Source organism: Harpia harpyja, chromosome W (assembly GCF_026419915.1).
Source record: "Harpia harpyja isolate bHarHar1 chromosome W, bHarHar1 primary haplotype, whole genome shotgun sequence".
Taxonomy (NCBI): domain Eukaryota; kingdom Metazoa; phylum Chordata; class Aves; order Accipitriformes; family Accipitridae; genus Harpia; species Harpia harpyja.
This window is the reverse complement of record NC_068968.1, coordinates 36,112,846-36,138,532: the sequence shown is the minus strand read 5'-3', so window position 1 is coordinate 36,138,532 and position 25,687 is coordinate 36,112,846. Positions and strand designations below refer to the sequence as shown.

Sequence of the window (25,687 nt, the reverse complement as noted above, 5' to 3'; positions counted from 1 at the left end):
TTTATTTGCTTTTCTGTGTTCTTAAAAAAAAAAACCAACTACATAAATGTCTGTTGTGAATATTCAGCTGTCACCATTTGGCAGACAGAAGCCCAGACATGCTAACGTGAAGGCAGACCTGTGTGCGATCCTGCAACTTCAACACACTCGGTGAAGTAGTCGCTCTGTAAAGAAAATGCACAGTGCACCATGGCTTATGTAGCTTACATGGCTACATTGAAAGCATTGGGAAATATTACCCAAAGTGATACTACAAAGTCCTGTTTTATTCCCTGAATTGCATTTTATGAAGGTTTTTGTTACCAGTTGTGGTGGGTTGACCCCAGCTGGCAGCTAAGCACCACACAGTTGCTCACTTACTCATGGGAGGAGAGAATAGGAAGAGCAAAAGTAAGAAAACTTGTGGGACCAGGAGACTCAAGCTGGTGTTGGCTCCCAACAAATGAACACGCTGCTTCTCCTGTCCTGAGCGCCCATCTTGACAGATGGGGCCCAAGTCATAGCCTGTTCTTATGAACATTTGGGGGAGTGGCAGAAGCCCATGGAATGGGGAAATAATATATATCTATCTGTTAAGGGACAGGGGATAGTAGTTAATGAGAATGTATAAATCCATATCTTGGTTATAAAGATGGTTTAAGTATGTAGTGTAAGTTGTAAGTGTTGGTAAGAGGGCATTTCTGGAATGAGAAATAGATTCAAGGGGCAACAGGGAAGAAACAGGGAAAAAGCTTTCCTGTAGTGTCATGGTTAAACATTTGAGAACATGAGAGTTTTATACATTCTAAAAATGAAGAGTGCTGCTCCTCAAACACCAAGTATTCAGTGAGATCTACTGCTCAGCAACCAATATAAGGTAATGAAAAAGGACATCTTTTTTCTTCTGTGAACAAATGGAATTCTGGCTGAACTTTGGTTTTGTTTATTCCTCTGTTGTTTGACTTCTTTCAATTTCAATGACTACTCAGAGAAATGTCTTTCCTTTGGCTCTCAGAAAGATAGAACTCAAACCACTTGTGCACTTTGGAGGGGATTGTGTAATGCAGTGCAATAATATAATGAGCAGACTAGAAGAGTTTACTAAAAAGACAATTTTGGGCAGTTTGACAAAACTTTCATTAGGATGATTTCTACTATTGAAGTTGGAACCTGGATCAAAAGGCTACTGAATCAAGCCCTGTAGTCCAATAAATTTTTCATTGTCTTGTCAAAATGAAAAGCTCTCACAAGGGACTGACTATAGATACCAGTGAAGAGGGTGCTTGTTGGGGATCAGTGAGTCAGCCTGACAAAGACTGCATCTCCTCTATCCCAGCTAACTGTCCCCAGTTACCTTCAGTTCTGGGGTCCCACTTACAATTTCTCAAAAAGTTTCAAATGAACACGTTTTTATTTTGAGGCAAAGGCATGAGAATTCAAAAACATAAAAATGTTGCTTGTTTTCTGTCATGTTTTAGTGCAAATCTTTTTATCTCTTCCCATAGGTTAAAAACCTGTTTTAGAATAAAAGTAAAATATAATCAAATGCACTATGTGGTGGGACTTCATGCACGATGTTTCTACATTTTTCTTTCAAGGAAAGAAAGTTTTCCTCTCAAAAAAGTTTACAGATGTGGATCAAGTCTCTCAGTCCTTCCCTGAGAGAAACAAAGGATTTATGAAGATTACCCCTGAGGTACAGCCAGAGAAGGAGAGGCATGTTCATTGGGTAACAGCGTACAGGGACAGAAGATGGTACAGCAGTGCTTCTCAACCCAGCTTATCTTCCCTTCACTGTTGTCTTCAATACATGATACAGCCAATTTCAAAGGAATAGCAACAGCTGCATACTGGCAATCAAAATGCATAAACTGTATAGACAGATATCCCCAGTTGTCAGTGCTCCTTTCTATTACACTACTACAAGGGGAACTTTTTTTGACATGATCTTTCAAGCCAGCAATGGGACACTTCAGGCTCCCTGGCTGTTACTGGGCTCTCTTCTTCAGATATCCACTATCAATAGTGACACGGCAAAGTCAAAGGAGCTTTTTACCTTATTGAACATCCAGGAAGCAGAAGAAGCGGATCTGCCTGTCAAATATCTAATATCTGTTCTGATTAAATGACTTAGGACATATTAGAGGTCTTCAAGATAAGCAGCTTGTGTAAACTAGCAGCTTGTCACTGTTGGAAGAAAATTAAGCCTTTGGCATTTTATTGAGCAACTACATTGATATGACTGACAAAAGAAAGTAATAACAAATTGCAATGGATGTATTGGTCTGCCACTGAAAATAATGTCATAATGTTGGCCCTGTGACTAATAATGCAGTTCTTTCAACATAGATGTTTACAGGTAACAGTGAAATAACAGAAAAAGAATTAAGCAGCAACACTCATCAGTAAACCAAAACAAGATGATTTGCATAGCAGAATGACTTCATCCACAGTTGACTGTTGTCTTTAGCCTCTGAGCAAAAGAAAGCTCTAGAATAAGCCGGTACCATTTACAAGCTTCAAGATTTGCTGCCAATTTGTACAAAACAAAGTAAACTTCTGGCAGGACTCCTACATACCATAGTGGTTAAAGATGCTATCGTCCCACTCTGGTTTTCACTACAAGGCTTGAAAGATTAATGTTTCTCTCTGACATCCTATTCTCTTTAACTAATAGAATATTTAATTTAAAACTTTAAAAATACATTTTCAGAAAGTGCCACGCTGGTTATCTACAGTCTCTTCACAAACCCACAGTTAATTCTTTCTCGTTCCTTTTTTCCTCACTAATAAGCCTCAGCAATGGAAAGCCTTCGCTGTTGGGTCTGGCTGGGATGGAGTTACCTTTCCCCATAGCAGCCCTCATAGTGCTGTGCTTTGTATTTGTAGCTAGAAAGGTGTTGATAACACACCAGTGTTTTAGCTATTGCTGAGCAGTGCTCGCACAGCATCAAGACTGTCTCTCTAACCCCTCACCCCCCTGCCAAAGCCCAGTAGGCTGGGGTTGGGCAAGAGGTTGGGAGGGGACATAGCCAGGAGAGCTGACCTAAACTGACCAAAGGGATATTCCATACCATATGACGTTGTGCTCAGCAAGAAAAGCTAAGAGAAAGGGGGGGTGGGGATTCGTTATTATGGCGTTTGTCTTTCGGAGCAACCACTACACGTACTGAAGCCCTACTTCCTGGGAAGTGGCTGGACATCGCCTGCTGATGGGAAGTACAGAATAAATCTTTTGTTTTCCTTTGCTTCCGCATGCAGCCTTAGCTTTTTCTTTATTAAATTGTCATTATTTTGACCCACGAGTTCTTTTTCGTCTTATTTTCTCCCCTCCTGTTCTGCTGAGGAGGGAAGTGATAGAGCAGCTGGTGGGCACCTGGCAGCCAGCCAAGGTCAGCCCACCACAACTACTAATTAAAAGTAAAATGCTAGCAAACAGATGCAGTGCCCTGATGTTTCGTAGCTGTGTGTAAACCTGCACAGAAACACCTAACAGAATCATAGAATCATAGAATAGTTTGGGTTGGAAGGGACCTTTAAAGGTCACCTATTCCAACCCCCCTGCAATGAGCAGGGACATCTTCAACTAGATCACGTTGCTCAAAGCCCTGTCCAACCTGACCTTGAATGTTTCCAGGGATAGGGCATCTATAACCTCTCTGGGCAACCTGCTTATTTTTACAGCATTTCTTTTTACTTTCTATCATTCGACTCCTTAAATATGGTTTATAAAGTGAGGCAGAATAAACTAGATCATTTCATGAAACAATAGTGCATTTGTACGTCCTCTGTTTACTGGAAGATACAAGTTGCCATTATGCAGTGTTGTCCAGTTGCTATAGCAGGAAGCAGGAGTCAATTGATCTTGCACATTACAAAGTCTTACATTGTAAAGTATGGCTTTCAAAATTGTTGTGGTTACCTCAACCTTCAGGCACAACTTGACATATCTAGTGCCAAATGATCACATATACTGGATAATCAGAAATCCCTGAGTTAGAGTACCACGACTGAGGGAACAGTGCCTTTCCATTTGTGGACACTGAAACTGTAAAAGAGGCCAGTTGTATCAGCTGAATGTTCACAAGTCCATGGGGCCGGATGGGATTCATCCCAGAGTACTGAAGGAGCTAACGGATATTACAGCAGGACCCCTCTCGATCATCTACCAAAGGTCTTGGGAGTCTGGGGAGGTCCCTGCTGACTGGAAGCCAGCCAATGTTATTCCAATTTACAAGAAGAGCGTGAGGGAAGACCCAGGAAACTACAGACCTGTTCGTCTAACCTCGGTTCCTGGAAAAATTATGGAGAAGATCATACTGGGTGCTATTGAAAGGCGTTTAAAGGACAATGCAATCATCAGGCACAGCCAACATGGGTTCACAAAGGGAAAGTCCTGTTTAACCAATTTGATATCCTTCTATGATAAGGTCACCTGCCTAGTGGATGAAGGGAAGGTGGTGGATGTAGTTTTTCTGGATTTTAGTAAGGCTTTTGATGCTGTCCCTCACAGCATCCTTCTGGACAAGTTGTCCAACTGTGAGATGAGTAGGTTCACAGTCTGCTGGGTGAAGAACTGGCTGAATGGCAGGGCTCAAAGGGTTGTAGTGAATGGGGCTACATCTGGCTGGCGACCGGTCACCAGCGGTGTTCCTCAGGGCTCAATTCTAGGGCCAGTTCTGTTCAATACATTTATCAATGATCTGGATGCAGGAGTTGAATGCACCCTTAGCAAGTTTGCTGATGATACCAAACTGGGAGGTGCTGTTGACTCTCTTGAGAGACAAGAGGCCTTGCAGAGGGATCTAGATAGATTGGAGCATTGGGCAATCATCAGTGGCATGAAATTTAAGAAGAACAAATTCCAGATTCTGCACCTGGGACAGAGTAATGCCAGACACAAGTATAGATTTGGAGAGGAGTGGCTGGAGAGCAGCCCTGCAGAAAGGGATCTGGGGGTGCTGGTTGGCAGTAGGCTCAATAGGAGTCAGCAGCATGCCCTGGCAGCCAAGAGGGCAAAACGCATTCTGGGATGCATTCAACACAGTATAACCAGCCGATCAAAAGAGGTGATTATCCCTCTGTATTTAGTGTTGGTGCAGCCTCACCTTGAGTATTGTGTGCAGTTCTGGGCCCCACAATTTAAGAAGGATGTTAAGGTACTTGAATTCTTCCAGAGGAGGGCAACAAAGCTGGTGACAAGGATGGAAGGCATAGAATCATAGAATCATAGAATCATAGAATCATTTCGGTTGGAAAAGACCTTCAAGATCATCAAGTCCAACCATTAACCATGCCCCTAAACCATGCCCTGGAGTACCCTGTCCACTCGCTTTTTGAATACCTCCAGGGATGGTGACTCAACCACTTCCCTGGGCAGCCCATTCCAATGTTTGACAACCCTCTCAGTAAAAAAATTTTTCCTAATATCTAACCTAAATCTCCCTTGCCTCAACTTGAGGCCATTTCCTCTTGTCCTATCTCCAGACACCTGACAGAAGAGACCAACACCCTCCTCACTACAACCCCCTTTCAGGTAGTTGTAGAGAGCGATAAGGTCTCCCCTCAGCCTCCTCTTTTCTAGACTGAACAACCCCAGATCCCTCAGCCGCTCCTCATAAGACTTGTGCTCCAGGCCCCTCACCAACTTGGTTGCCCTTCTCTGGACACGCTCAAGCAGCTCAATGTCTTTCCTGTAGTGAGGGGCCCAAAAGTGAACACAGTACTCGAGGTGCGGCCTCGCCAGTGCCGAGTACAGGGGAACAACCACCTCCCTGTTCCTGCTGGCCTGTATTGGTTTTGTGTGGCAAGGTTTTGGTAGCGGGTGGGGTTACAGGGGTGGCTTCTGTAAGAAGCTGCTGGAAGCTTCCCCTGTGTTCGACAGAGCCCATACCAGCCGGCTCTAAGACAGACCCGCCGCCGGCCAAGGCCGAGCCAATCAGCGATAGTGGTAACGCCTCTGTGATAACATTTTTAAGAAGGAAAAAAAGTTGGGACGGCGGTATTCGGCAGCCGGAGAGAGGAGTGAGAACATGTAAGAGAAACAACCCTGCGGACACCAAGGTCAGTGAAGAAGGAGGGGGAGGAGATGCTCCAGGCGCCGGAGCAGAGATTCCCCTGCAGCCCGTGGTGAAGACCATGGTGAGGCAGGCTGTCCCCCTGCAGTCCATGGAGGTCCACGGTGGAGCAGATATCCACCTGCAGCCCGTGGAGGACCCCACGCCGGAGCAGGTGGGTTCCCGAAGGAGGCTGTGACCCCGTGGGAACCCCGCGCTGGAGCAGGCTCCTGGCAGGACCTGCGGATCTGTGGAGAGAGGAGCCCACGGAGCAGGTTTTCTGGCAGGACTTGTGACCCCGTGGGGGGCTCACGCTGGAGCAGTCTGTGCCTGAAGGACTGCACACCGTGGAAAGGACCCATGCTGGAGCAGTTTGTGAAGAACTGCAGCCCGTGGGAAGGACCCACGTTGGAGAAGTTCGTGGAGGACTGTCTCCCGTGGGTGGGACCCCACGCTGGAGCAGGGGAAGAGTGTGATGAGTCCTCCCCCTGAGGAGGATGAAGCGGCAGAAAATAACGTGTGATGAACTGACCGTAAACCCCATCCCCGTCCCCCTGTGCCGCTGGGGGGGTGGTAGAGAATCCGGGAGTGAAGTTGTGCCCGGGAAGAAGGGAGGGGTGGAGGGAAGGTGTTCTGAGATTTGGTTTTATTTCTCATTACCCTACTCTGGTTGATTTGTAATAAATCAAGTTAATTTTTCCCCAAACTGAGTCTGTTTTGCCCGTGACGGTAAATGGTGAGTGATCTCTCCTATCCTTATCTCGACCCACAAGCTCTTTATTTTCTCTCCCCTGTCCAGTTGAGAAGGAGGGGGAGTGATAGAACAGCTCTGGTGGGCACCTGGCATCCAGCCAGGGTTAACCCATCACATGGCCACACTGTTCCTGATACAGGCCAGGATGCGATTGGCCTTCTTGGCCACCTGGGCACACTGCTGGCTCATATTCAGCTGGCTGTCAACCAGCACCCCCATGTCTTTCTCTGCCAGGCAGCTTTCCAGCCACTCTTCCCCAAGCCTGTAGCGCTGCATGGGGTTGCCGTGACCGAAGTGCAGGACCCGGCACTTGGCCGTGTTAAACTTCATACAATTGGCCTCAGCCCATCGATCCAGCCTGTCCAGATCTCTTTGTAGAGCCTCCCTACCCTCAAGCAGATTGACCCTGCCTCCCAACTTGGTGTCGTCTGCAAACTTGCTGAGGGTGCACTCAATCCCCTCATCCAAATCATCAATAAGGACACTGGGTTTGTCTAGTTTGGAGAAAAGGAGGCTGAGGGGCGACCTCGTTGCTCTCTACAGCTTCCTGAGGAGGGGAAGGGGAGAGGGAGGTGCTGATCTCTTCTCCCTGGTATCCAGTGACAGGACGCGTGGGAATGGTTCAAAGCTGTGCCAGGTGAGGTTTAGACCTGATATTAGGAAGCATTTCTTTACCGAGAGGGTGGTCAAACACTGGAACAGGCTTCCTAGAGAGGTGGTCGATGCCCCAAGCTTGTCAGTGTTTAAGAGATATTTGGACAATAACATGCTTTAAGTTTTGGTCAGCCCTTAAGTGGTCAGGCAGTTGGACTAGATGATCCTTGTAGGCCCCTTCCAACTGAAAATATTCTATTCTATTCTATTCTATTCTATTCTATTCTATTCAGATTTCTGATGATATTTTGGACACACAAAAAAATAGACAGGATGCTAGTAAGGCTTTTCAATGCCTATGCAGTCATTTAATTCTTGTTGAGTCTAGTGGGAATTAGGGAAGGAGGGGCTACAACCCCAAAAGTTGAAGGTACTTAGGTGCTGCTTACCAGGCTCAGTATATCTGCAAATCAGAAATACTGAGCCTCTATGCAGAGGTTAGGCTGCCAAGTAATCTTATACTGAAATCATGCTCCAAGTTACCTCTGTGTCCAAAAGTTGGCTCTAGAATGATGTCTTACCTCCTGACAACACTGAGGAGGCTCAGCATCTGCCGTCCCCAACACCACATCTCACCTCAGGACCTTGGGAACTGGGCAATGAGAGTATTCACTTGGGAGGTAGAGTAGGAAAATTCGAATCCCCCAGCCCTAGGAGAGAAATTAACCTGTCCAGTTTTATATCCTATATTAATCTCTAACTAGCAATAAAATGGAAAACAACCTCCTCTGGACATGCTTTGTGAGAAAGCGATGGCTTCAGTACCCAGTTAAAGACAAAGATTCAGCCATCATTCACAGCTGGAGATAGATGGCTCCTCGCAACGCAGTAGAGGTGAATCCCTGAATTTGCACTTAAATTGGAAAGCCTCCAAGTGTACCCTGGCCATGTCCCAACTCCAAGGACAGTAGTGTCTTCACACAGATGAGCCAGGATGTGTTTCCAAAGTGGAGAGTGGGGGCAGCAGGAGAGAAGGATGAGCTTGATGCAAGCTGGAAGCTCAGCTGAGAAGCAGTCAGAGGGCCGGGGCTGACTGTCACATTTTTTCTCAAAACTCCTTGACAGCTACTTCTGGCAACTGCCTGTCCATCACACTGAGTTTTGTGGACCACCATTGTAGGCATCTGGGGCATTGTCATACAGTCATCTTATTTCTCTGAAGTCGGCACCGCCACTGATGGGTTCAGGCCATGCTTCATTTTTCCCACCTCTCTTGTGCCTATCTAGCTCTCCTCTGACCACAAGCTGAGCTGAATGAGGTATCTGAGTGAAAAAGAATTTTGTTGTTGCTGTTGTTAGTAGCACAGTTTTCAGTTAGATTACTTCTTTACTCTGGATAACTGCACAAAGGCTAGGGAAAAGGAGGAGGAATGAGCAACCACAAGGTAAGGAGTGGAGCAACCCTTTTGTGCTGACCATGTAATCACCGCCTTGCTTTCTCCCCAAAACCTCAACAAAACAAAATGTACAGACAGCATGTTGACAAATAGTAGGATTTACCTTCCTCTAATACATGCAGTTGCACAGAAAGGAATTTCTTTATGCCAAGAGCCTATTTTGAATATGTAACTGATAAAAAACTGCCCTTAAATACCCAATGGGACAGAGAGGTAGCCTGTTTCCTGAGGGAAGGTGTCCTTCCCAGCGTTTCCCCCAGCCTTCACCATAGCACATTGGATTGGGTCTGGCTGAGATGGAGTTAATTCTCCCCATAGCAGCCCTCATAGCGCTGTGCTCTGCATCGGTAGCTAGAAAGGTGTTGATAACACACCAGTGTTTTGGCTACTGCTGAGCAGTGCTGGCACAGCATCAAGGCTGTCTCTCCAACATTTTTGCCCCCCCCTCAATGGCAGGCTGGGGCTGGGCAAGATCTTGGGAGGGGACATAGCCAGGACAGCTGACCTAAACTAACCAAACAGATATTCCATACCATATGACGTCAGCTCAGCTATAAAAGCTAAGTAAAGGGAGACGGAAGGGGGGACATTTTCGTCTTCTGGAGCAACCACTACGCATACTGAAGCCCTGCTTCCCAGGAAGTGGCCAGACATCGCCTGCTGATGGGAAGTAGAGAATAACATAATTCGTTTTCCTTTGTTTTCACTTTCTTAAACTGTCCTTATCTCGACCCACGAGCCTTTTGTTATATTTTCTCTCCCCTGTCCGGCTGAGGAGGGGGAGTGATAGAGTGGCTTTGGTGGGCACCTGGCGCCCAGCCAGGGTCAACCTACCACACACATCCAAAGAAGAGCAGAGTTGGAATGACAAATACCAGGAAGCTGTGCTCTGCTGAAGGAGTAATATATCACTCATACAGATATATCTAACTAGTCATCAGCCACAGACATTTTAATCAGAAATAATTGCTATTTCTGGTTTTTATACAGTGTCTAGCAAACCTCCGCATGTAAAATCTCCATTAGTTTAAAATAAATGGCTAGAGAGTAAAATCTCCATTAACTTGTGTATTTCTTCAAAGCACAAAATCTATAAAGTTCAATAGAGTCAGAAGCTAAGTCAGTTCTCACGCATAAAAAACCCCAATAACTCAGAGATATCAAAAAAAGGTAAGACTCACCCTTTACTGCATCCCAAAGGGATTAAAAATGGTTCATTTCACATGCCCGGAACTCTCAAACTAATTTTTATGCATTTTCAGATGAGTCCAAATGTATTCAAAGTATCATGCAGTGTGCATGGGAGTAACATAAATACATATTTTATAGGGTTTTAAATGCAAATCCCTACTGCTTTATGAAGATTCAAGACTCCTAGAATTTCATAGCAGAATTGGTGCATTCTACTTGATGAACTAAATTGAAAATGTCATGAATGTCGTAGTGCCTTACTTGTTCTCGTTGCTGGCGTCATACCGAGGCATAGGGTCAAAATCATTTCCATTGACATCAAAACTGGCCTGTGAATCCTGTAGCCAACAGGAGAAAGAAAACCAGTTGCTCATTAATTAGCTGTTGACTCATGTGGCCTATACATTCTTCAGCAGGTTTCTACAAGAGAGCAATTAGGCTAACATTCCTGTGGTTTTATGATGATTGCATATTTTAGGAAAGGATTATATATTTAATAATTATAGGATTTACATATTTTATTTTTTGAAAAGGGAGTAAGATAATAAATGCCCTGAAAAAGCATAGTTCCAATGTCTGTGAGGAAGTAGAAAGAAGTGTTTCATTAAACCAAAAGACTATATTCCTTCTAAGAAACTTTCAGAAATTAAGAGTGTTTATTCTTAAAATTAGGATTTTGCTAAATGTTTCAAGATTCAAGAAATTATCTGCAAGATGATGACTGAAATTTCAGTCATTGTTTCAATGAAAAAGAATAATATCACTATCCTAATAATATGTTTATTAAAATACAGTTTGAAATGAAACATAAAGTACATTCCCATTTGGAAAAAAGTGTCTCTCTAAACATCCCTTAATTGGCTGGGAGGGTTCAAATATATGCAAAATATCTGCATATTTTTGTTCCATATTTTACATTTACTGAGATTCTTAGAGCTGAAAATAGTTTATAGAGCAAACAACTGTGGGTTTGTAGGGTTCCTCTTAATTAATGTGGTAGTGTGTGGTATATTGACATGGAAAGCAGTTCTTCTTAATCTCTTCTTTGTTCAAAGCCAGTTTCCACATCCACCTCAAATATTCCTGTTTGCAGCCACACCAGCAATAATCTATCGTATGGAAGGCATCAAGCAAGCAATGTGAATTGCCCTGGGGGAATTCCTTGTTGGCATGAGGAAAAGGAGAGAGAAGGTGGTAAGGGAATAAATAGCTACTTTGAACTGAGTGGAAGGACAGTACTGGGATGAAGTGACACCTGTAATCATTCAATGAGGAGGCAAAAATGTATTTGGTTTGTTTAAATGACTTTAGAGTTTAAAATGAACGATGTGTCATGCATTAGGATCAAGCTAAGCATACATTGATAAATAGGTCAATATCCTGTCATTTGTGCTTACACAGTAATGTATTTCAAAGCTGAGTTCCACACGCAATAGGGAAGGATACAGATATAAGTGTGACTAATTTTAAATAAATGGCTTTAGAACTGTGGACACCATTGTAGCTTTTGATGGATTGTTAATGTCGGTACTGTCACCTTCATCTCTTGAATGCTCTGTCAAGACGATATGCTCCCTGGCACAAAGCCTGTGTTCAAGGCCCTTTTACAAGATCTATGTCTGTAATGGGCCTGAAGGTATATACATGCCTTGTGTGTGTTATCTTCACCAGTCTGACTCAGCCCAAACATATCTGTTTGTTTTCTTACCTTGTGTGAATGTACAGCTTGCATATTTAATTTCAGAAAAATAATAAGGTCCTTAAGGTCATGTGCTTTCAGGTAATGCCTATTCCTGAACCACAGGAATAATCACTCCAGCAAAGCACAACCCTAACATTCTAAACAGCTTCAAAGTGTGGCACTAAACCAAGAAATCACCCACTAGAGAAGCAGCTTCTCCTCACATTACACAATCCTTCAAAGGTATATTAAACCAATCATTTAAATGTGATGAACCACATCAAACAAAAACCTTCTGAGGCTACATGAAACATAGGACACAGTAAACAAAGGATACAGTTCTCCTGTTACAAATAGGGAGGGGGCTCACTGGGGCTAACAGAGATTTACTAGAAAGACCTCAAAATATTCTACACCTATTTTTAACTGAGTGACTCACAAGTCATGTCTTTTTCCTTTAATCTTATTTCTAGCACTAAGACAAAAAATAAAAATAAACATTAAAAATAAAATTAAAAATAAATTCATGGGAGGATATGCTTAAAATTAGTCTTTGAGAAGAGCTGCTGTCTTGCTAGCTAAACATTTTGACCAAAAATGGACTTGAGCTGCATGCATTAACTCAAACCCAGTGTATTCCATTCCTAACTTCTCAGAGTGTTCAGGATGTGAGGATATTAAGTAAAATAATCACAGAGAAGAGAAAGAACATCACACAATTGGTTCCAACCCTTCAGAAATGGACTCAATTATGAAAGGCATACAGATATATTAAAGACATTAAGACTGCATATAGTTTTAACTAAAAAAATACTGATTACCAAAAACTGTCTGTTTTCCTCCTGGAAGAATGTTTTCCTCCTATTGGTGTTACTATTTGAGGAATATGAACCCTCCTCCCTCCTCCTTCAGTAACTTGAACATGATTGTCTTTCTATGAGCAGCAAATTAATTGCAGGGTAATAATAAAGCAGCAAATCTGGAATATTGCAGAGACTCACATAATTTTGCATCAAGTCTGGATGGTTTCTTTCAATGCCATCATCCAGGATAGTGACCACAACATTCTTTCCAGTGTAGCCTCTCTTCCAAGCACCTACTATATTCATATCTGATTGGCAATGATTGGTGTTATCACTGCAGTGCTAAGGAGAGAAGAGGAGATAAAAGTATTGGATGTTGCAGATTACTGAACAGTGTGGGTTTGAGATATTAGCCTATTCACATTAACATTACCATTTAAATTAGCAGACAAGCATATTGACTGGAATAGCAACTATACAGGTTCAACATCTTCATTTAGAAATATAGGGATAATCTAAAAAGAAATGCCAAATTAAATGACAGTTAGTTGCTAAACCTGCTTATTTCTCTTTCAGATTACTCTTCATGTTAAGCAATAGAAAAGGGAAGTGTTCAGCCACACTGAACCACTAGAAGCCCTGTGTAAAATAAAGCATCTATTCCTGACTCTTAAACCCACTCATTTAAAATGTGCGTTTGAATTGTTTGATTTTTTTTTTCTTCAGGAAAACAAATCATATGTGGATAAAAGTAGACAAATGCCTGTACAGAAACAGCCATGGAAACAAAACCTGCTTTTTGGAGCTTATGTGTTGTATAACTTCTTTAGAGAATGTCTGGAAACTAATCCAGATTATATTTTATCTATAAAAGGCGGCTTTTGGCAGTTTTTGTGCAATAACAGCAGATGAGCAGCAGTGAAGAACCTGTAACCAAAACAACATTCTGAAAAACTTGCAGATTAAGGTATCTGATGAATTGTAGATAGTTACAGTGAGAACAGCCTGGGGAACTACTTTCTGAGACACCCAGTCTGGTGTTGGGGAGAAAGTTTGTTTAGGGTATATTAAAATTGAAAGCCCTTTCCTTGACACGAATGCACCCAGTCCATATGAAGAAATCTGGCTTGCCATGGCAATGAGATGTGAACCTTTGTTGAAAATATTTTGATAAAGAAATTAAAATCTAATTATATAAAAGAGTTTGGTTTGATTAAGAAGTAGAAAATTGTGAAGCATAGGTATGGGAGTGTTAAGTTTGAAATGTAGTCATAGGAACTTTAGAAAATGTACTATGTGTGACTATAAGAATTCAAGTATTGTCTAAAATCAGTTAACCACAGAAACTTTGACAAAGATTTGTTGGTTTGTAGTGTTTTGTTTTAGGAAACTAGGGAAACCGTTATGGACACCAGTTTGCTGCCTGGAAACCCCTTACCCTTCCCACCTCGATCTAATTATCGAGGATTCCAATCAGTAGAGTTAAGTGAGATTAACCAATGATTGCTTTAACATAAGAATATTAATAAGATGGTGTGACCAAAGGACCAATTATTAGAAAGGTTAAATTTAAGAATAGACATAGTATGCATTTTTATGTAAACTAATATAGATGATGGTGAGAATCGTACTGCGCAGAATCACCTGAGAGGTCAAGAAGCGGACAAGTGAGGAAGACTATGGAAGACCACCAGAGGGCTTCTGAAGACCACCAGAGACCTTCAACACGCTTGCGTAAAGGACATTTACATATGTTAATAGTTTCCCGGAAAACTAATGATTATGTATAACATTTCTCGGAAATCTAGTGAATATGTATAACAGGTGTGCATTTAACCTGCATAGTTAAACCAGACAGATGCACATGATAGGTGGAGCGATCCCCCGTGTGCCCAGCGCTGCAATAAAGGAGTGCCTGCTTCTTAACTTCTCATTGTTGTTAAGGAGTTTTATTCCGGATTTCGGCAACACCTTGGGTATTCATATGCCCCATTAGCAACTCTGATCAACATGCAAAGCCATCCCCTGCAAAGTGAGTCCAACCAGCCCCTCATCAGCACTGCTTTTCTCCAGCTCCTCCACTCAGCCAGAGCAATAGGTAAAAAAGAGGGGGTGGGGGGAAGGGGGGAAGCAGAGAGTGGGAGAGAGGAAAAAGAAATGGAAAAAAAAGAGAAATACTTGAAACTTGTATCATAGCAACAGCAGCCACATGAGCATGCTCGGCATTCACTCCCTCTGCCCCAGAGTAACATTAAACATTACATTGAGATGCTCCTATCTCAGTGTAATGTTTAAGCACTCTACAAATTGTAAGGAGTATAAATACATTGAGAGATGCATTTTGCCTTGACTTTTAGTCCATCCCTGTCCTCCTGAACATAAGCACACTGAAGGCAACCATTAGACATGTTTAGTGCAAACTGAGGTCAGATTGCTGTCAAATTGTGTTTTCCTCCTCCTCTTTCTCCCATTCACAATACTTTCATATACAAACCAGAGGATTTAAGAATGGTCCCTTGCTGTTTACATTACCTAACATTACCTAACATTATTAGATACTGTACATAATATATAGTCTTGCTCTCTTTCCCTTGTGTATGTCTGCCTATACATATATGTATGTATATAGATATACATACAAAGGCATTTGAAGGACTTTAGGGACCAGTTCCAAGGAATGTATAGGCCAACCTTAATTTTTTTGTTCTGTATATTGCTTGGAAATGTTTGCACTGCTGGTTTTATGAAATTAATTACACTCTAAACTCGCCCTCTGTACACTGAATATAACGGTTGTAGACATGAGGCTTTCTAATGTAAAGCAACAGAGTTAACAATATGTAGTGTTTTCAGATCCCTTTGCATTTTTCAAAAGTGTTACTGAAGTAAGCATCAGAAAACACCTGCAAGAGAGATGAATATTATCCTTCACATTTTTCTGGTGTGAAGACATGGAGACAGAGAAGTAGAAGCAAATGCCCCCAACTACAGAGCAAACCCAAGAGAGAGCTGCAATGGGCAATCGGGATTCCTGGGTCTGACTTCCAATCAGATTTCTTGGGGCACCTGTATGCTGAAGAAGTGGCTCCAAAGTCAGCAACAAAATAAAAATATTTTCCTGCTGGATTAAGGGCAAAACCAAGAATACTGGTTTTGGCTGGGACAGAGTTAATTTTCTTCATAGTAGCTAGTATGGGGCTATGTTTTAGATTTGTGATGAAAACAGTGTTGATAACATAGGGATGCTTTAGTTATTGCTAAATAGTGTTTGCACAGTGTCAAGGCCTTTTCTGCTTCTCAGACTGCCCCACCAGCAAGTAGGCTGGGGGTGCGCAAGAAGTTGGGAGGGGACACAACTGGGACAGCTGACCCCAACTGACCATACCATATGATGTCACACTCACCAATAAAAGCTGGGCGAAAGAGGAGGAAGGGGGAACATTCAGAGTGATGGCACTTGTCTTCCCAAGTAACCATTATGCATGATGGAGCCCTGCTTTCCTGGAGATGGCTGAACACTTACCTGCTGATGGGAAGTAGTGAATGAATTCCTTATTTTGCTTTGCTTGCACACACAGCTTTTGTTTTACCTATTAAGCTGTCCTTATCTCAACCCATGAGTTTTCTCACTTTTACCCTTCTGATTCTCTCCCTCATCCCACTGAGTGGGGGAGTGAGCAAGTGGCTGTGTGGTGCTTAGCTGCCCACTGAGGCTAACCCACAACACCAAGGTAGAAAGTCCTTGCTTATCATCATTTTCATCCAATATGTACTTTCTCTTTATCTATGTCAGCTGGAGTGGATCACTGATTCCTAACTATTGTCTCATGCCTTGACCAAGCTGTGCAACTAGGTAGACCATTACACTGATCCTTCATCCTCCTCTGAAATGCTGATCAATCTTTTGGCTGCTTTGCTGTCTGTCTTGTCCTCTCATCTTAGGGGATGAGCCAGCTGTTCTGCTTATAGGCCAGTCAAACCACTCAGCCTGAGCACGTATATGGGTTTTTAATCCTCTTCCAAGTTCTTTGGCTCTCTGCAAGAAGGTGACTGCTTTTTCCCTTAATGATGTCAGCACAGCCAGTTGCCCTCACTTACCTTACCTGAACTTCTGCTTTTGTGGTGGCAGCAGAAGGGTAGGGGGGTGTGTGTAATTCATTAGCTGCTTTGCTACCTGCATGTACACAAACATCATATATATCTGCTGCTTTACTGAGTGCTCTGTTGATTCTCTCAAAAGACGTGACGGATCAAATTGATATTCAAGTTGCCTTGCTCTGCTCCAAGATTGGGCAGAAAGCCAGTCTAAACAGACTCTTTCAGTATAAAAGAAATTCCAGGGGTAAAGCAGGCATAACTGCATACCCACATATAACTTTGGATCACAGAATATGTAACATATGGACAGAGAATGGAAAGGCAGTGAAGATGCATCCAAACATGAGTAGTTGAATAGCAGATGAAGGGTTCAGTTCTTACTGTTACAATATATAATTTATTCTCAAGTCCTATTAAAAATAGCATGTTTTCTCTTTACCTCTATTCCTTACTCTTCTTCCTCCTCTCACTTCTTCTTTATCTATGCTCTTACCTCCCTGCTCTCAGCCTTGTTCTTCTTGTCCAGTACTGTCCTTTACCACTTAAATTCCAGTTTTGTTTGGTTCAACATCAGATCTCGTATCCCTGTAGTTTGTAATTTTCTCTATTTTAACTTGATTGTTCACATTGCTCTCAAAGCAGTCAGAAGATTTAGCTTTTATCAGAAACACTTTAAATCTTGGAGTACAATTACTCTTCAGATACTTTATAATATGGTATAGATGTTCTGTTCCATATGCTCTCTTTCCTGTCACTTTAAATTCCTCTTTCCTTCAAAATACTTTCTTGTCAGGAATTTTCCACTACTGAGTTCCATTCTATTATTTTCCTTTAACCATGTGCTGTTTCCTAAACATCAATCCAAATTATATTGTCAGTTGCTTATCAAAGGGCTTTTCTTTAATGAATTTGTAGGCACTGTTTTGATTTACAGTGTTACCCAAATAAAAAAATAATATAACATCTGTCATGATAATAAAAATTGATTCAGATTGATTGAATTTTGTATCAGTGGGCAATTACTGAATTATCTAACTAATTTTCAATGTATTTTTTCTGTCTTCTCTTTTTAGAATAAAAACAATCTTTGTCATATTAATGTATAGAAGCTGTGGGGTTGCAATGTTTTTATTAGATCTATTAATCTTTGAAGTGTTGTTTTTGAATTTTAAAAGGAATAGTATAAACCAGGTTAGTCTATGGAATTTCCCCCTCTCTCAGCAGATAAAGTAATTCAGAAATTTCCTGCATTAGTACCATTACTAGAAAACTGCAGTAAGCCAGCACCGTTTCAACATACATTGTTTACATCTATTGCATGGAGGATACCATCAAAAGGAACACACAACCCCTCACCCAATTACATAGAGTAATTTGATTAAGGTTTTTAAAAAGCAATTAAAGGATGATGTTTGTCTTCGGACTGTTTAACTGGAAAATGTTAATGATACCACAGTTAGTATTTAATAGGAACCATCTGCAGGGTTGAGAGACTCTTGAAGGACCTGTAGGAAGGAAGAGGGGCATAATAAGGAAAATTTCAGATACAAAGCTTTTCTCATACTTGAAATTCATGTCTTACAAGGGTAAAAGAACAAAAGAATCACTTGGACATCTTTTAGACAGACAATTTGGAAGCTCTCCTTTGCAATTAAAAAGCAGACATGAAATTAGAAAGGTTCTCTGTTTTGACATTCTATTCAATGTCAGACGTGCTTGGATTGTCTTAGCTATTTTGTGAAAACCAGCTCTAAAAACCAGCTTATTGTCATTATCCTTATCTTAATGTTTTCTGTCTGCTGCACTAATTTTGGTAGTTTGAGGCTTGGTGTATCCAGCTAGTGATCAATAACAAAATTGAACGACTAAACCGAGAAATCGGGAATCATATTAATGGTCAAAATCTTTTGGGATTCCAGAGCTAAAAAATCAAATTAAAACAACAACTGTAAAATTCTGTATTTTGTGATGCTTGTTAGTCTATAAAAAAACAGAATAGAAACAGAAGTTTCTAGTCCTGTGACATGCAGTCTCTCAGAAAGTGTACATTATGCCCTCTATAAGTCTTCATGAGGTACATATCATTGATTTCCTGAGTTAGCAGTAGTTGAAGATCTTATCAATATCTAACAAATAGATAAATACAAGGTAATAATCAGAATGACATAATTTTAAAGACCAATCATGTGAGTTGGCAGGTCTTGGAACTAATTTGGTGGAACATTACACATGCTTCTGATGCCATGAAAGCTCTGAAATACTAGTCCCTTTATAGTATTTAAAAAAAAAAAAAAAGAAAAAAGAAAAAAAGAAAAAAGAAAAAAACCTCTTTCAGGTTTCATCAGAATAGTAATTAAAAGGTCCTTGGCACAAACTATGCAGATTACAGTCATGTTCTTTACATCAGGGGGATGTGTCAGCTACTAAGGTGTGAGCATGGAGAGGACAGAGAAATTGTACAAGATTGCACACAGAGGAAGGACAGTCAAGGGCCTCTGCATTGACCTTGATCAACACAAACAGGGAGAAGAGGGGCACACAGGGCCAAGAAATAGATACTAGCATTTTGTGGAGCTATCAGAAAAAAAGAGATCATCTACCTGTTCTGTGAAGGGAATGTAATGTGGGGTATTTGGCATTCTTAGCTCATCTGGTGTGACTGACCAAAAATCCCCTAAAATGGAAGAAAGCTCAGAGGAGATGGGACACATGATGTGCCCATGAAGCTCAGAGAATAAGGCAGGGTGTGACTGACCACAGCTGTTGCAAAGAAAGCTGACTTTATCTCAACACTAAGGGGATGGGAGGGTGACCTTTGTTTTAGATAAACAGCTATGTCAGTTGAGTGGATCAACTGGTGGTGTAAATGTATCTCCCTGAGTTCATTAAAAGACTGTGAATGTCTCCCTGAGTTAGCCAGACCAGCATGGGGGGAATGAATATGTGGCTCAGCCCAACATAGAGTATAAAAACTAGACAACTAACAAAAGAGTTTCAAAGAGAGCAACGGACTTGAGCTGGCTTCAACCCACATATTCTTTTCTGGCGATTGGGGATGCCCAGCATTGTGACAGTGAGCATATTATAGAGACCAGTAATGGAGATCACACTGGTATTATGCTTGAACTGTGTATTGTAATTGCTATGTTTCGCTAAGTGTAACTTATGTTTGTATTGTGTTATGCAGTATATTTTGTATCACCCTGCTAAATCAGAAATCCTGTGTAACATCAACTGTCTTCAAATAAATAAATTTGATATTAAACATTACACCCTCCATGCATGGAATATCTAAAAGAACCTGATCAGAGAGCATTGGACTCTGACATCTGGGCAAATGCATAGGCAGAAAAGTTTAGCAGGTTTTAACTTCAGGAAAGGAGACATCCTGACGCTATGTTCAGCTTTCTGAGGTACAGTTTCATGCAGTGTTCTAAGTTAAAACTTGCCAATTGTTTTGTCTTCTCCTGCAAAAAAAGAGAAATAATCTCTTCTTTATGCTTTTGATGTGAAGCAGGGAGGTAATCAAGAGAGTTGGAAAGGTAAGCTCCTTATTAAAATGGCTCATATAATTTAATAGAAATCATGATGTGTTTTGAAGAACATCATAACCTGAAGAGCTGAAGTGATCTACTGAAATTATTTTTTTCTTTGTCTTCTCCAGGGTACAGTTGAAAGCTATATTTTCTAAGAAGACTCTTTAATAAAATAATGTACAGAAGTATTTATCACACTTTTATTCTTTCATCACAATTAAAAGAAGGTGAAAGAAGGATTTTAAGGAGAAGAAGGTATGCTTGCAGAGAATTTTTAATTTTTCTTAGCTATAACCTGATATTTATTGCATGATACACAGAAATTGCTAACTGCATAGGAAATAATTTTCCTTTCAGTTTCACCTTTAAATAAGTTTGGATTATTGCTGCACACAATATTTTAAAGGTCTACCAGGACTAGGAACATAATAGAAGGTCTGATTAATCTCAAACACAAGATGTTTTGCATTAAATGGTATCTGACTTCTAGAGTCAGGTTTTACTGAATTGCTACCTTTTTTTTTGGTGTCTGTATCAAGATAAATATTTCAAAACCATACCATATTAAATACCAAATTCATTGCTCATGCAGCTTCAGAGGGTTTAGTTAATTTACTTCAGAGATTAATTTGGTTCTTAAGCTTTATTGATTCTTTAAGTTAACAAAGAAAATATACTTAGAGGCCAATAAGAACAATCACAGTCATATATTATTTTATGCCTGTTTAAGCAATGAAGTAGAACAGGAAATCAATATAAAAAGGCTTCTTATATTCATAGAAGTATCTAATGGCTATAATGAATCAAAAATAATTTACAAGACTATATATATTATTTTTTTAGTGAAAAGTAAGGAGCTCATAGCTGTAATTCTATGGCTGTGACTAACATTACTAGTCTTTCCAAAAATAGAAGAACTTATAACACATTAAATTCATATTCAGGATAATTCCATCACTTTTCCAACATTGGAACTTTTTAAAGTCAACACTGGTTGTTTTTCTGTAAGCTGTGTGCTGGCTTAAACATGAGATAATTCAAGAATGTCCTATATGTCCATGTTCCACAGGCAGCCAGGCTGAGGATGGTTCAGCCTTTTTAGAGAGGGACACACACACACCCCTCCCGCCCTTTCTAGTTCTGCAGACTGCAGAGTTTTTCTCCCAGTCGTAAGTACTGGAACCTGCAGAGGCACAGAAAGAATCTACCTTTAATATCACCCCTTCGTCCTATGTGGGGCATAACTTATGGCTCTGATAGGTTGTGTGCCTCTAGTCCTAATTTCTTCCCATGTGGAGGCAACAGCAGAGGGTCCTTCAAGGCAAAGACAAAAATCTTGCTAAAACTGCCTCATGGCCATTGTGCATGCCATGCTGCCTCCACTAAGTGGCAAATGTGAGAAGAGGCATTCACAAAAACTCTGAAAGGTCCACCATATCATCACAAAGAGTAAGAATATATATATATGTTATCCTGGTTTCAGCTGGGATAGAGTTAATTGTCTTCCTAGTAGCTGGTACAGTGCTATGTTTTTGAGTTCAGTATGAGAAGAATGTTGATAACACTGATGTTTTCACTTGTTGCTAAGTAATGTTTAGTCTAAAGTCAAGGATTTTTCAGCTTCTCATGCCCAGCCAGTGAGAAAGCTGGAAGGACACAAGAAGTTGGCACAGGACACAGCCAGGGCAGCTGACCCAAAGTGGCCAACGGGGTATTCCATACCATGTGACGTCACATCTAGTATAGAAACTGGGGGGAGTGGGGGCAGGGGGATCACGGCTTGGGGACTACCGGGGCGTCAATCGGTGGGTGGTGAGCAATTGCATTGTGCATCACTTGTATATTCCAATCCTTTTATTATTACTATTGCCATTGTATTAGTGTTATCATTATCATTATTAGTTTCTTCTTTTCTGTTCTATTAAACCGTTCTTATCTCAACCCACGAGTTTTACTTCTTTTCCCGATTTTCTCCCCCATCCCACTGGGTGGGGGGGGGAAGTGAGTGAGCGGCTGCGTGGTGCTTAGTTGCCAGCTGGGGTTAAACCACAACAGTACATTTTGGCACCCAACGTGGGGCACGAAGGGTTGAGATAATGACAAGCCTAACCAGAGCTTGTTAAAATGATTTTCTAACAAGCATTTATTACATTAGTCTAATAGTCACTGGTCACTATGTTGATTTATGAGTTCTTAGAGTTGTGGTGCTTGTTTTTAAGAGTTCTGTTATGTATCACCTCACTTGCTGTATGTAGTCCCTGTGCTGCTGCTTATCATCCGTGGGAGGTGGATTAAGGTTTTTGCTTTGATGTATTGTGTAATACTGGCTTATGGTATGATAAAGTTATTGGTTGTAGGACTAATCTGGTATTTGCACTCAGCAATGTTGTCACCTCTATACTTTGGGAGCCATCTGTGGGAAACTATTAATAATTACACCATTCACCCTTCCTCCTTGGAGAGCTAATCTATGGGTGAGACACCTTTCTTCCCCAGTCTAATTACAATGGCATTTGAGAATTTTGGAAAATTTGATTACCCTTGGGATATTGAGACCAGAATGGTCCTATTGCTAGGAACTAGCATGTTCCTGAATGTGGTTCAGATCTTGCTTAAGGTTAAACAACTATTTAAGAAGATCACCCAGAGGTCTGCCCTGAGGCTGGATAATTATGAGTGTCAGGGTGTGTGGGGTAGGATGGGAAAATGCCCAGGGCGGTGTTCTAAAACAACTCCAGTGTTTTGGAACTTCACCCTTGAACAAGTGCAGAATCCTGAAAAACTAGCAGAACATTTGGAAAAAGTATGCTGTCATCATCCCGACAATTCCAGGGAGACACAACTCACTGCAATGTGCTGGGGCCTGTCCCGTGCCTATTGAACCCTGTTTAACACTACTCAGTATCCTAAAAGGGAAGAGAAAGTCTATGGATCTAACAACAAGGTGACAGGCACTGCGGCCACTCCAATCCCCGCATTAGTATCTGTTGCCCCACACAGAAGAAGAAATATACAAAAAAATCAGCCCACTTAGCAAAGGAGGAAGATGAGCCAGGGTCATCACGGGAACAGGAGGAAGAGGCAGAACCAGAGGCAATTACCTCATCCCTATCCTTGAGTGAGCTGCGGGATATGTGAAAAGATTTCAGCTGTTGTATAGGTGAGCACATTATTACCTGGCTTCTCCGATGCTGGGATAGAGGGGCTAGTAGCCTGGAATTAGAAGGTAAGGAAGCCAAGCAGCTGGGATCGCTTGCCAGGGAAGGTGGCATTGACAAGGCAATTGGAAAAGGGACACAAGCCATCAGCCTCTGGAGGCCACTCCTCTCAAGTGAGAAGGAAAGGTACCCTTTTAAGGATGATATTGTATGTCAATAAAGCAAGTGGACCACCATGGAGAGAAGTATCCAGTACCTGAGGGAATTAGCTGTGCTAGGGACAATTTATTATGACCCGGACAACCCACAATTACCCAAAGATCCAGACAAAGTCCAATGCATATGACCCATGTGGTGAAAGTTTGTATGGAGCACACCATCGTCCTATGCCAACTCACTAGCAATAATGACCTGGAAAGACGAAGAGGCACTGATGGTGGATGAATCATAGAATCATAGAATCATAGAATCATTTCGGTTGGAAAAGACCTTCAAGATCATCGAGTCCAACCATTAACCATGCCCCCTAAACCATGCCCTGGAGTACCCTGTCCACTCGCTTTTTGAATACCTCCAGGGATGGTGAATCAACCACTTCCCTGGGCAGCCCATTCCAATGTTTGACAACCCTCTCAGTAAAAAAATTTTTCCTAATATCTAACCTAAATCTCCCTTGCCTCAACTTGAGGCCATTTCCTCTTGTCCTATCTCCAGACACCTGACAGAAGAGACCAGCACCCACCTCACTACAACCCCCTTTCAGGTAGTTGTAGAGAGCGATAAGGTCTCCCCTCAGCCTCCTCTTTTCTAGACTGAACAACCCCAGATCCCTCAGCCGCTCCTCATAAGACTTGTGCTCCAGGCCCCTCACCAACTTGGTTGCCCTTCTCTGGACACGCTCAAGCAGCTCAATGTCTTTCCTGTAGTGAGGGGCCCAAAAGTGAACACAGTACTCGAGGTGCGGCCTCGCCAGTGCCGAGTACAGGGGAACAACCACCTCCCTGTTCCTGCTGGCCACACTGTTCCTGATACAGGCCAGGATGCGATTGGCCTTCTTGGCCACCTGGGCACACTGCTGGCTCATATTCAGCCAGCTGTCAACCAGCACCCCCAGGTCTTTCTCTGCCAGGCAGCTTTCCAGCCACTCTTCCCCAAGCCTGTAGCGCTGCATGGGGTTGTTGTGACCTAAGTGCAGGACCCGGCACTTGGCCTTGTTAAACTTCATACAATTGGCCTCAGCCCATCGATCCAGCCTGTCCAGATCTCTTTGTAGAGCCTCCCTACCCTCAAGCAGATTGACCCTGCCTCCCAACTTGGTGTCGTCTGCAAACTTGCTGAGGGTGCACTCAATCCCCTCATCCAAATCATCAATAAAGATATTAAACAGAACAGGGCCCAACACCAAGCCCTGGGGAACACCACGTGTGACCCGCCGCCAACTGGATTTCACCCCATTCACCACTACCCTCTGGGCTCGGCCATCCAGCCAGTTTTTCACCCAGTGAATAGTGCACTTATCCAGGCCACGAGACGCCAGCTTCTCAAGGAGTATGCCATGAGAGACAGTGTCAAAGGCCTTGCTGAAGTCAAGGAAAATGACATCCACAGCCTTTCCCTCATCCACTAGGCGGGTCACCTGGTCATAGAAGGAGATCAGGTTGGTCAAGCAGGACCTGCCTTTCGTAAACCCATGCTGACTGGGCCTGATCCCCCTCTTTTCCTGGAGTTGCCATGTGAGTGCTCTCAAGACAAACCGTTCCATAATCTTCCCCGGTACTGAGGTCAGGCTGACAGGCCTGTAGTTCCCCGGATCCTCCCTCCGACCCTTCTTATAAATGGGAGTCACATTGGCAAGCCTCCAGTCCTCTGGGACCTCCCCTGTTGACCAGGAACCCTGATAGATGATAGAGAGTGGCTTGGCAAGGACCTCAGCCAGTTCCCTCAGTACTCTTGGATGGATCCCATCAGGTCCCATAGATTTGTGAGTGTCCAGATGGCGTAGCAGGTCCCTAACTTATTCCTCCTGGATTAAGGGGGGTATGTTATGCTCTTCATCCTTACCTTCCAGCTCATGGGGTGGAGTACCCTGAGGATGACTGGACTCACTATTAAAGACTGAGGCAAAGAAGGCATTAAGTACCTCGGCCTTTTCCTCATCACTGGTTGCTACGTTCCCTTCTGTATCCATTAAAGGAAAGATATTCTCCTTGGGATTCTTTTTACTGTTAACATATTTGTAAAAACATTTTTTGTTGTCCCTTACGATAGTGGCCAGATTTAGTTCTAGCTGAGCTTTCGCCTTTCTAATTTTCTCTCTGTATGATCTAACAAGATCCCTGTACTCCTCCCAAGTTGCCTTCCCTTTCCTCCAGAGATGATA

The 25,687-nt window shown here is 42.2% G+C and overlaps 1 protein-coding gene across 1 annotated transcript in view; it reads right to left on the bottom strand.

Moving 5' to 3' along the window:
* The window catches only part of LOC128136235 (proprotein convertase subtilisin/kexin type 5-like), a 277,385-nt gene that overhangs the window by 154,986 nt on the left and 96,712 nt on the right, over positions 1-25,687 (bottom strand). Inside the window, exons 4-5 of the mRNA XM_052775477.1 lie at positions 12,714-12,857; positions 10,293-10,369 (exon numbers count right to left, since the gene is read on the bottom strand). Of these exons, the coding sequence (XP_052631437.1) occupies positions 10,293-10,369; positions 12,714-12,857 (221 nt within the window). The remainder of the gene's footprint in view (positions 1-10,292; positions 10,370-12,713; positions 12,858-25,687) is intronic.